Source organism: Pseudorca crassidens, chromosome 6 (assembly GCF_039906515.1).
Source record: "Pseudorca crassidens isolate mPseCra1 chromosome 6, mPseCra1.hap1, whole genome shotgun sequence".
NCBI lineage: Eukaryota > Metazoa > Chordata > Mammalia > Artiodactyla > Delphinidae > Pseudorca > Pseudorca crassidens.
The window spans coordinates 7553423-7565375 of record NC_090301.1 but is presented as its reverse complement, the minus strand read 5'-3'; the positions used below and the strand labels follow the sequence as shown (position 1 = coordinate 7565375).

Here is an 11953-nt window from a genome sequence, read left to right as displayed (position 1 = left end):
TCCCAGCTGCTCTGGAGATTAGGGCTCCTGGAAATGGTGAGGGGAATTTTTTAGGGGTGGCTTAGATTTCTCAGTCAAGCGTACCTCCACCTTGCTCTGTTTCAGTCCAGTCTCCGGTGTCCTTTTTCAACTATCTGGTTTTCCCAGGCTTCCCCTGATCACACTGCTTGTGGCCTTTTCCTGCTGCACTCCCGAGAGGCTGATGCTGCGCACAGGGCGTGACGAGCTGCTTTGCTGCAGAGGGGATGCTGCCTGCTGCCTCGTACCCTTGCTTATTGCCAACAGTTAGCCCCTTAAGGGTGCGTGGGTCCCACTGTGAAACTGGTTCAGTTGAGTGTTAGCTCAGGGGTGTGGCTCTTTCTAATGAGGCCAGTCATAGCTGAGATTTCAGAGATTTGGGTCCTTGCAGGCATCAAGCGATTCACTGTATCTGCCACTTTGAGGACAATCTCATAACACAGCCAGACTTGCAACCCAGAATCACGGGACCACAGGATAAGACTTGGGGCGCAGAGCCATATAGAGCAGCAGTGCCTCTTGTGAGGAAATTCCTCTTTGGAGTAGTCTCTTGAGTCCCTTCGTGCCTCTGGCCTGGAATGGGAGAGGGAAGACAGGGCCAGCTGCACTCAGTGGGCCACAGTGTTGGGAAGACTGACCAGGCCCCTCTGCAGAGAGAGCTGAGGGTAGGTGACTTCTCTTTATTCATTTATTCTAGAGGAGAAATGGGTCGAATCACGGGGACTTCACCACATCTAGATTTCATTGTATTTAAACATTGAACTTCGTAGGCAAGAACCAACCATCCCTTCTCTTGCCATGGCTAAATCATAGCCAGGTGGCACTGGGTCATACCAGCATAATTGCTGGACTTTGCATTTGTGAAATGTTCCCCCATGCTGATGTTCAAGGTAAAGCCCAGACTAGCAGGAGGCCAAGTTCGTCCATGAGTATGAGGGCCAGCTGAGTGCAAGGCTGTGAACTGAGATTTGGGCCAGAGTAGGGGCAAGTACAGAGTTACACAGAAATGAGATCTCTGCTCTCAGAGTTTGCTTTCTGGTAAGTGAGCTGGCAAAAGGTGGTCTTTAAAGGACTCATGGTTATCCTGTCATTTGAATCTGTTTAGAATGCCCTGTAGGCTATATTAATCTCATGGTAATTTAAAAAAGAATATTTTTTTAAGAAATTCAATTTACATGACAGTTTTAACATTTAACTTGTTCTTTCTTTACCTTTAAAAGAAACAAGTTTTAATATTACTAATATGCCTGATGGAAAATAGCTAGAACATTCGCACCTAGTTTTAGGCGTTTGATTTGCCTCTTAGTCAAGCATTGGCCTGTGAGAACCAGCGATTGTACCAGTGACTCTGACCAGCTATCTTATCTCCACTGAATCCATATGAGGAAACTTCTTTGCCCACATTCTTCATGTTGAAGTTTTTACATATGAAGAAAATACTGCTGAAGAAAATGGGAGGGCAGTTTAATACTAAACTGGATTAGAGGGGACTCTGACATCCACATTTCTGAAGGTTCTTGACACAGAACTTCTGTTTGGACTAGTGTAGGGCTTTCTGGAAACAAAAGGATAAATGAGGTGAAGCTTCAACACAGCCTTGTAATTTCTTGTTGACACCTAAATTGCTTAAATAGAATTTAAGTCTCACCTTTAGAGCAAGAGAGGGGTTTCCTGGGTCGTTGCCCAAGCGTCAGAATTTGCTTTCTCCTTATCTCCATTTGTGAAGAGTGAAATGACCTTCTGACATCACTCGTGGACTCTCAAAGTTCATCACGTTACCATCTCTCCAGAAGGAGCTGTGAAGCAGATGTCTTTCTGTGGAAACTGAGTTTGTGAATTGATAAAGACTGGCATGCTTATTGGGTGCTCTTCCATTTTCCTTCAGTTAACGTACCTGTATCAGTATTTTGGCAGTACTCTCTCTGAAGAAACCATTAACTTCAGATCAATCTCTTATTCTGAGAGATACATCATTAACTTATAAATGCTGCTGTTTACAAGAGGGAAATACTAATGAAACTGATGTGAATATTGCCTGGAAGAATGAATTTGTTGTGCCAGGTCTCTGTATTTAATCCCTTCCTATTTAAAAAAAGAAAAGCTATCTGTAGGAGACCTACTGATAAAATATATTTTAGTGGTCATAATATTAAACCTGCAGTGAGCTAATAATTTAGCACATTAAACCCTATATGTTGTCACCATGGGTATATCACCCCTTTAAACCAAGAATGGAATAATTGACAGTAAGGAGTTTTAGATTTAAAGGCACCAAATTACCCATTTTATATCTAATTCCCAGGGAAGTTACCTGACACTTTGTCCCTAAGTGGCTGAAAAATGGTTAAGGCAAACAGGAAGGACATAAGCTCCTCTCAGAAAACTTGAGGTGCGTTAGGGCTTCCAGATACACAGGGCATCTAGCTTTCTCCTGGTTTTTGGCCAGCAGTCACCAAGGCCCTGGTCTTTGTGGAGCATCATTCCAAGAGACTCTACCCTCAGTCACATTTCTTATCCCTTTCTAACTCCAATTTCTAAATTAAGTTAATAAGCATTAAAGTTGTGTTGAGCATTGGCCCTTGGAAATTTTGAGCTGCTGTGACATAATACAACTTAATTTTAAGATAATAGTTACTTGGGTATTATCAGAAACACGTAACCTGATAAGAATTTGGGTCTGAGTTTAGAAGGGTCAGAAGGTTGGAAATACGAAAGCAGATGAAGTGGTGTAATTTCCTCATTGCGTCTTTGGACACTGTAATGCTGTTGGGTACCTGCCTTTACCGTCAGGGTGAGGCCTGATGAAGAAAGATAGTTTCTGCCACCTGTCCTCACGTCCCCAAGGCAGAAAGCACGGCTGCCCTTCGCCTCAGTGAATTGGAGGTGTCTCCCATGGTGGGTGAGCTTAGCTCTGACCTCACTGGTCTCCCCTGTAGACTTGTTGAAGGAGTGGCTAGAAGAACGTGCAAATCCTCTAGGGAGTAGTAAGGGCCAGACTTAGCCAGGAGACGAGCCAGCTGCCCCTGAAAGGTGCCGGCCACCCCGCTAAGCTAAGAGGAAACTCTAGGAGGGGAACCTCACTGCTGTGCTTCCAGGTATCGGTGGGCTCCACTTGACCTTGAGGGTATCTGAAATGGGGTGTGGGTTTATCTTGTCTGTTCTCTCTTTGTTAAAAAGCCTTTGATCTGAATGTACTATTGTGTTTTTTGTCTCTGGTTTGCCAGGGCCTGGGAGGAGTTTCATGGCCTGGTGAACAGCAGCGGCCGCTGATCGGACGCTCCCCCTCTGTCTCTCACACTCAGGGTAGGGCCTTGTCTACCTTCTCTGTAACCTTGTGACATACCTCTCAACCGTAGGACCCTCTTCCCAAGGGAATGCCCTCTCCCCACTTGTCCCCAGGCTTGCCTCTGCCAGCATTGAGCCTGCTTCAGCTCCTCCTCATGGACTGATGCCACAGTCTCAGAGGAAACCGCTGAGTCCAAAGCCACTGACTTATCCTGCCTGGGTCACATGTCTCCTGGTGAAGCCCTGGGCAGGTCGATGAGCCTCGCTACACTTCTGTTTTCTGATTTGGAAAATGAGTTTCCACGGACTGACATGTCTCTGGTGTCTTTGGATGCCAACATTCCATGATTAGAAATGGCCCAGAGATCCATTTTCTTTTGCCTGGACGTGGCCATTTTTAAGCCGTCTGACAGTGTCCTGTGACTAATAGGACAGTTCCACAGGCCACAGTATGGGTTAGGTGAGAGGTATGTCTCGTTTGCTGGTGGTATTTGTCAGTTGTGAGGAAACAAGTGATGGAACTTCTGAGTTTCAGCGGTTAAAGTGAACTGGGGGTAGATGTCAGGGCTGTGTAGGAGGCACGGTTCCAGGTTGTATTGTGGCTAGACCACCACGTGTTTCCTGGCAGAGAGAGACCCTGGGATATCGAAGGCTGGGTCAACTGAAGCATTCACTTTAAGAATATTTGTATTTCAGTTAAGGGAGTTCCAAGTCCATGTGTGTATCTTTAGCAGAAGGAGTTGAATTGGGTAAATTTACTCTGGATGAGAGGAATGGATAAAAGGACGGTATCTCCACGTGCCCGACCCGAGAGCACATTCCTGGACAGTAACTGTCCCCGCCCCAAACCCATCCCTAAGAAATGGAGAATTTCTAAAATGGAAAAGAACATGTCAGCTGTAGTAGCTGCTTCAGAACTCCCCTCTCCCGGGAAGGAAGGGAGGCTTTTTAAGGAATAGGAGACCTACATTCCTCAAATGAGCTAAAGAGATGGCATGACACTGTGAGGGACAGAAGCGGGTGGCCAGGGGTCTGAGTAATAAACAGTCCCAGAATTCCTATACACTCATGCCACTCATATCTGTTTTTTCAATAGTTTAATTCCTTTATCATAAATTCAGCTTCTAGATGATAACATTAGATTTTCAAAATTGCAATTTAAAGAGTTTCTCTGTATAGTCAATATAGAATTCTGAGATGGATGAAAACCATGTATCAGCTCTAATACTGATACATTGATGTGTAGGCTGGAAAGCAGCAGATACTCAAAATAAACCAGTTACATTCCCAGAGGCCTCTGGTGCTATAGTGGACATGTTGTAACAGCACTACCATAGTTAATTCTAAGGTTCCTTTTCTTTTGCTTTTAATGTCCCTAAAATTGGGGTGCTTACAGTGAATGTGATAAGAAAGGTTTTTGTCGTAGTTTAATTGGCAGCATTTACCTCTTAATGGTGGTGCCTTTAAAATTCAACAGCATCTTAGGTTCCATAAAAAAAAAAGCTTTAAAATGAAACTGGAATAGACAGAATGGAAGACGTAAAATTATTCCCTCTCCTCTCAGCTAACACTAAACTCCCCAGGAAAAGATCTTTGAATTGCTTTGAAAAGTCATATAGTTGCGTAAGTTGCATAATTGCTGTTTTGTAGTCTCTGTTCTTTTTGTTGCCCCCCCCCCCCGCCCAATATCTTTTTTATAGGGCAGATTGAAGGGAGCGTTCATGGGTTAGGTGTTCTCCTTGAAGCACAGACTTGGGAGAATGAGAGGAGTATTAGAGTCTAAACAAAAAACCCAACTCACTTCATTGTCCTAACAGACTTGAGAAAGACTTCATATTTCACCTTTATTGATTTAACCTTGTAAGTGGTAAAAGGGGTGTTCCAAGGAGATGCGCATACCCAGCTTGTGGTGGTTTGAGCTGCCGTTTTAGAGGCCCCAAACTTTAGCCTTCTTGTCCTCCCTCCCTCTCCTCCCTTCCAAGTAGATCACTATCTATGAAGAAATTAAAAACTGCTATTTAAATCATTCTTGAACCACAAATACTTTTCCTCAATTTATCTGATGTTTTGTGACGTTACATGTGGCTGCTAATATTTTAGGAGTATGTCATTTGACCTCTATTACCATTACAAATAAACATTGCCCTTTTAACCATGGCTTCGGTAGAAGTCCCAGTTAGCTGCTGGTTTGGGGCGGTTGGGGAGAGGGGTAGATTCTGGGTCCCTGCATGTCTAGGCTGACATGCACAGAAGCAGTGATCTCTCTTGATGGAGAATGAACTTGGTGTGGTCACTCGGTAGAGATGAGAGATTGAAGTTTGCCCTAGTAAACCTAGGGGGTTTGCAATTTTGTTTGCTTTTCAGGGAGGGAGAGAGGAGGAAGCCAGAGCTGGCCTGGGCCGGACAGCTGGATAGCCAGAGAATGATTCCCTGAAGACCGTGATGTAAACATGTTATCATTTCCTTCTAAACGATCTGTTATATCATTGAAAGCCATTGAACAAACCCAAACCCAAAAACCTTCCCAATAGTCTGCACATTGCTAGGTGCTTGGAGGGTCTAGCTTTCCGGAGCTCAGTCTAGATTGTCTAAATTTTAGTTTGCTTTTAAAAGAAGAGAAGCCCATCTTTTAAAAAGAAAAAAAAAAAAAAAGAAAAATTGATTGTGGCCTCTGCCACTTCCTGTCTACCTTCTCTCTTTCTCCTAATCTCTCTGTGCCCTGCAGCCTGGGGTGAGGGACATAACTGAGGATTAGTTCCCAGCTGGCTTGAGGTGAACACATTCCTCAGACTAAATTTGGCACCAAGCTCTTCTCAACCCACTTTTTTTTTTTTTTAGAAAGGCTGGACCTGAGCCGCCAGCTGCCACCCGCCTGCTTCAGCCTGTCATTGTCAGGAGCCTGTTGCCCACCCTCATTGCTCTTTGTTTTTCTTTATATCAGACTCTTTTTGGAAAAACTCAGCTGGATTCTCCTGGCTCTGTTCCTCTGTCACTCCCCATTTCCATTTTACAAATAAACCTTAGAATGATTCTGACTTCTTAGAGATTTCTGACTATGAAGAGATCTGTGGCAACAGAATTAGAATCAATATTACGTATCTTAGTGGGAAGGTGCTATAGAGCCCTTCAGCTTACCTGCCACCGGGAGGGTTTGTTCTGGCCCAGCCCCAGCACAGTGCAGGAGTTCTCCAGAACGTAGGTGGCCTGCGTATGGTGATGACTAATCCTAAAGATTCTCTTCTTTACATCACTAAACAGCAGAAAGGGCTGAGTCCAGATATTTGCCTGCCATCTCTCTTACTCCAGATAAGACAGATAATTCTCCCACAGTCAGAAGATTCTCTGACTCTACCTTCCCGCACCCCTGGCTTTCTAGTCTCCCTTCTGGTTGACTTTTGTGATCCAATTGATCTGTAGGGACAGAGATGGCATCAAAGGGGAAGAAGGAAGCAGCAAATCCTTCTTCCTGACCACTCTTTGTTATTAGAGGTGTCCTCCGTTGTGCAGACTGTCACAGCACAGCGTCCCTAAGGGGACTCAAATAGCACACCTCAGTTAACGCCTGCTTTTCTCTGTCTTATGATCAGATGCATTCTTATTCTTTGTTAGCTTCTTGCGGCCCCTCAGTGGGGTCTGCCCTTTTGAAAGGCCCTTTAAAAAGATGATTACCCCACTAAGTTCTCTTTGTGTTCAGTCTTCAACTCCTTAGATGGAAATCATTGAAATTCTCAATAGCATTGATCATTGAGCTGCATGGTCATGTATGTCAGTTACAAAAAATACCAGTGGGCTTTTGAGATAACATCAGTTTCTTCCCAGCCAGAGTTCACCCACGCCAGCTCCATCCAGTTTCCCTCTCAGTGTGCTTGTCTGCAGTTATTATCTGTGTAGTGAGGGCTGTGAGTTACTGTCAGCCTGCCACCATCGTGGAGGAGAATCTGTTAGCCAGCAGCAGGAGAAAACTGCTGTTTGGCTGGGCTGAGCATATTCCTTCGTCAGTATTAATTCATTCTGGACCAATTGCCAGATACCCAATCAATTGTAGCAATTTTAAGACAGGTCAGTTAAAACCAAAGCTTCTAGAATGTTCCATTAAAATTAAATGGAAGAAATCATTCCAAAATCAGGTTAATGAGAATTTTTCTGTCTCAAAATTTCAGACGAGTTTAAGTCTGAAGCGCTGGGCCAGAGCAGTAGATGCAGTGACCTCTAAAGCCCCTTCCAGCCCTGAGATCTGGGGATTAAAGTGGCGACGCGAACTGCCAAGGTGTTGTTGGATTACTAGGCTGCAACAGGAGAGGTACTAGTGGGCGGCCAAACCTGTCTGCATCCAGTAGGAGGCAACTAAGAAGACATCACAAGATCTGTTACACACACGCACACGCACGCGTGTGTGCACGTGCTAAGTTTCTAAAGTAAAGTGTACTCAGGTTTCACCTCTTAGAATATCCTTTCATAAGCAGCTATAAGTTTTGAACCAAGGGATTTTTGGTTGGTTGGTTGATTTTTTTGAATATGTAATACAATCTGTCGTTCAATTTTTTTTAAAAAATGCATGTGCGTGAGTGTGTGTTTGTGTGTAAGAGAGAAAAAGGTTTGCATCCCACTCTTTCTCCATCTGCCCAGCTTCCAGTGTCCCTTCCCCTGCCACCACACTGCCCCAGGTAACAGCGTTTTATTACGTATGACTTCCTTGAGGCAGATATGAGCCTTATTTCCTCACTCACACAGGAGGCAGCATATCAAGTCCACACACTGTTCTGCACCTTAACGTTTTCAGTTTCTCTTGGCGATCTTTCTGTATTAGTAGAGAGTTTCTTTTCCTTTCATTTTTTTTAAGCTGCACAGTATCCCTTTAATATTTAGTCCCCTATTAATTTTTAGTCCCCTGTTCACACGCGTTTGGGTTGTTTCTGACCTCTTGTAATTGCAACCAGTTGAGTCCAAGTGGCTGAAGGGACTCGGGAGGCAGGTTGCTGTGTTGGCATTAGATGAGCAAGGAAGGAAGGTCCTGGGGTGTGAGGAGGGCCCGAGAGCTGCCGAGGCCAGGTTTCCCCGTGTGTGTGTGTGTGTGTGTGTGTGCGTGTGTGTGTGTGTGTGTGTGTGTGCGTGTGTGTGTGTGTGTGTGTGTGTGTGTGTGTGTGTTGCCTAGAGATGACCTGTGTATTGAATGCTCTCTTTTCTCCCATTTTTTTTCTTTCAGGGACAATTCAAGCTTTCGAAATACAAAAATCACATTGTGAAAGTACACAAGCTGGCAATAATCCTTTTCTGTATGTGTGTGTTTGTCTGAAACGGATGGGAGGTCTCCGGCTGGCCCTTCCATCTGCTCACTGAGGGGACGTCCCTGAGCCTCGTGCTCCCCTTTTGCACTCATTCCTGGAGGACGGATTCCGCTAGACACCCTCCAGCATCGCTGACTTTATAAAGCGGAAAAAATGGAAAACGTGACTTTGTAATAGACAAACTTTTTTTTTAATGGGGTTCTGTTGGGGGAGTTCAGCCTTTCCTTTTTCTGTGTGCTGTCCAGATGCCTCCCGGGCACCCTGTCGTGCTCTCCTCTGCTGTACAAAGGGCGTCGTGACCACGTGTACAAGCCAGAGCTGTCAACTGAGCGTGATCAGTATTATGAATGTCTGTGCATCCAGGAAAAGCTTTTTGTTGGAGAGTCCCGGAATAGCTATAAATGCTGTCTTCTAGACCTGCCATTAAATTATTGGGACGTTTTGTTTATTTCACGCCCCTCTTCCCCCAAGCCCACCACTTTCGGAAAATGTGTTACTGATTTTGTATTGTCTCCTGCCTTATGCCCTCCAGTCTTCCCTCCTGTGGGACTCTTTCCTTTTAGGCACTGCTGCACTTAGAAGTTTAATCCAGTGGGCTACACTGGTTTCACTGAGGCGACTTAGAAGGTATGACTTCATAAATTAAACCAGAGCAGAATCCAGTTTAATGAGGAGCTAGGTTATAATAGAGCTTCCAAGTACAGGATGAGGAGCTGAGGGCAGTTTCTGAAACCGTTTTCCCACATATGAGCAGGGCCTGTGTGTCCATCCTGTTTCTGTGGGTTCTTGCATGCCTCTGACTGAGGAAGGGAAGCAAAAGCTGGTTGTTGCCAGGTGTTAACACAATATGGTGAATTCTATGATCTGGAAACTGGGACATCTGAAGAAAAGTTGACCATGATGGATGGCTTTCTTTGCACGGCTCTACCTGTCTGCAGTGGTTGGAGAAACCTACTTTCAGTCCTCATCACCTGGTGTACGTGTTAGCAGATGCGTGCTGATCCAGGATGCCCGGACAGAAACCTTGCAGCTGCTGCCGCCAGGCTCTGAAAATGACCAGGCACACATCAGAGAAGCTGGGTGATCTGACTCCAGAAGGACTGAAATCAGAGAGGTCAAAGAGCACCTAGGGTTGAAATAAGTACCGAGGACCAGTCCTACGGCAGCCTCCAAGGATCACTGGCTTACTTGGCTCTTGTGAGCAGAGATCGCAGTACCTTAAATTAAGGCCTCTCCTAAAACCTGTCCTTGCAGGCCAGGGGGCCTTAGCCACCTGGTCTCAGAGAAATCATATGAGAGTAACAGGCATTTCCTTATTGTATTTATATTACTGTCTTCCTACTTTCCAACTCCTGAACACCCTGGAATTACCACTGTCTTGGGATGTTTTTTCCTGAAAGAACAGGGGAGTGTAGAGCCAAAAGGGAGGTGCTTCCATTACAGGTGAAGTTAGATAGGATCTAGCAGTGACTTAAACTCCAGGAATACGAAGAATAAATTCTAGTGCCCGGCCAGTTGTGAAGGGCTCAGACAAATATAGGGGCAACATTGGCTACAATGGGGAGCAAAGGCGGCCTTCTGAGTTTAGACCCAGAGAGGTCTTCACTTTTGCCTAAACTCAGATTTGCCATAAAAATTCCAAAGAGAGCAGAAGATTGGATTTGCCCTCCTTTGGGCATCTGCCTGACTATTAGTGTGTGAGTGTGGGTGCATATGTGTATAACGTGTTCGTGAGTGAGGGTTTCGTCAGGCCGAGTGCTATGGTATATTGTCCATATTTGTGTTTACTTTTTTTTTTTCGATCTCATTTGTTCAGATGTTTTAATCACTTGTGTTTCCTAGAGCTGCACATGCCTCCCCCACCAACTTTTTCTTTGCAGTATTCAAAAGTTATTTTTTTCCCATCAAACACATACTGGCTAGAACAAGAGTTATTTCTGCTAGGCAGCATCTTACCCCTAGAGCTCTCCAGGTCTGCCTAACAGCTTTAAATCGGGGATTGAAGAGTCAGTTTTTCCAAACCACCTGTTTTCCACGTTAGCTTGCGAGGTCTTTTCAATTCTTTTTGACTCCATGCGCCTCTGCTACACTGAGATAGGACACGGTTACGGTATCACCAGTTGTAAAGACGAAGGCAAAAAGGTGCGCCAGAGCCAACCTAGCAGACGTATCAGGTTGCTGCTGGGAGGTGGGGCGTCACAGTCCCCTTTGCACAGGCAGGCTGTTTCCAGGACCCCTCAGAAACTGGTCCCCACTCCTCTCCAGGGCTCTTCTCATCTTATCCCTCTATTCACATCTTATCCCTCTTATCCCTGTGTGTGTTTCCCTGTGATGTTGGCAGTGACAATAATTTCCCACCCAGAGAGAAGCTTGTGGTCCACGATACTCCAAGAATGAATTTCCAGGTATTAGCCAGTGGAGGCACAGAAGCTGTGACAGGAGTGAGTCAGTGCTGCACTTTCAGAGCAGTTGTGTACTGCAGTAATAAATGGAGAACATGAAGAACCTGGTTGTGGACTCTTGAATGCAGTGGAAATGGGGACACGGGTAGTTTGTTACTACTGCTTCTGCCCTTTGGTGCGTGGGTCTTCATTTTAAACGCGTTCCAGAACAAAATAATGTGGGATAGTCCGGACGCTGCAGTATCATTGACATAAGTGTATCATAAAACTGTCCTCTAATTGACATTAATCGTTGCCATAGCAATTTACATTTTTAATGTCAAAATAGTTGTTAATTCTAATTCTTCTAAATTCGGGATGAGGAATATTGGAGTGGAAGGGGGTTCAAAGGAAGGTTTAGATTTGGAAGTAAGAAATCACCCCAGGCCTTAGCTTGGAATGTTTTATTTAGCCCAAGAATGGACATGTGGGGCATTCCAATGACCAGTGCCCATGTGAAACACCACGGGAGAATGAAACTTAATGCAGAGCCTCAGTGACTGTTGATGGAAGATTTAAAACTGTAGTTTTGAGACTTCATTTCAATATATAGAAATTTCCTTTCCGTGTATATCAGTCACAGTCCAAGTGGAGACAGAAAACATGCACGTTATTTTAACAATATGGTAGAATTGTTGACTCAGTCGTTAAAAAGACCTAAAGGAGACACTAAAAAACCAAGGCAGTAGCGACTCCAGGAGGAGGTGCCTCTGAGGATGGAAGCTGCTCACCTGGTGCTGGTGTCTGAGGGCGGAGGGAAGCTGGGCTGAGCTTGCTGGGAGCGGCAGCTGGCTTCAGCTGTGGGAACACGCTGCTGTTGCAGAGCTCCACGAGGCTGGAGCTCGTCCCTTTTCCTTCCTCCAGCGCTGAAGTGCACCCTGTTGGGGGAATCCAATGGTCTGCCAGCTGGCAAAGTAGAATTGT

General features: G+C 45.1%; 1 protein-coding gene across 2 annotated transcripts in view; it reads left to right on the top strand.

Annotated features, from left to right (window-relative positions):
- Positions 1-11093, top strand: part of EIF4E2 (eukaryotic translation initiation factor 4E family member 2) — a 29243-nt gene extending 18150 nt beyond the window's left edge. The window contains exons 7-8 of one of the 2 annotated variants that reach the window (XM_067740216.1): positions 3243-3321; positions 8507-11093. In XM_067740216.1, the coding sequence (XP_067596317.1) occupies positions 3243-3288 (46 nt within the window). In that variant the 3' untranslated portion in view covers positions 3289-3321; positions 8507-11093. The remainder of the gene's footprint in view (positions 1-3242; positions 3322-8506) is intronic. The other variant, XM_067740217.1, reaches the window with a different exon arrangement.
- Positions 11094-11953: the final 860 nt, after the last annotated feature.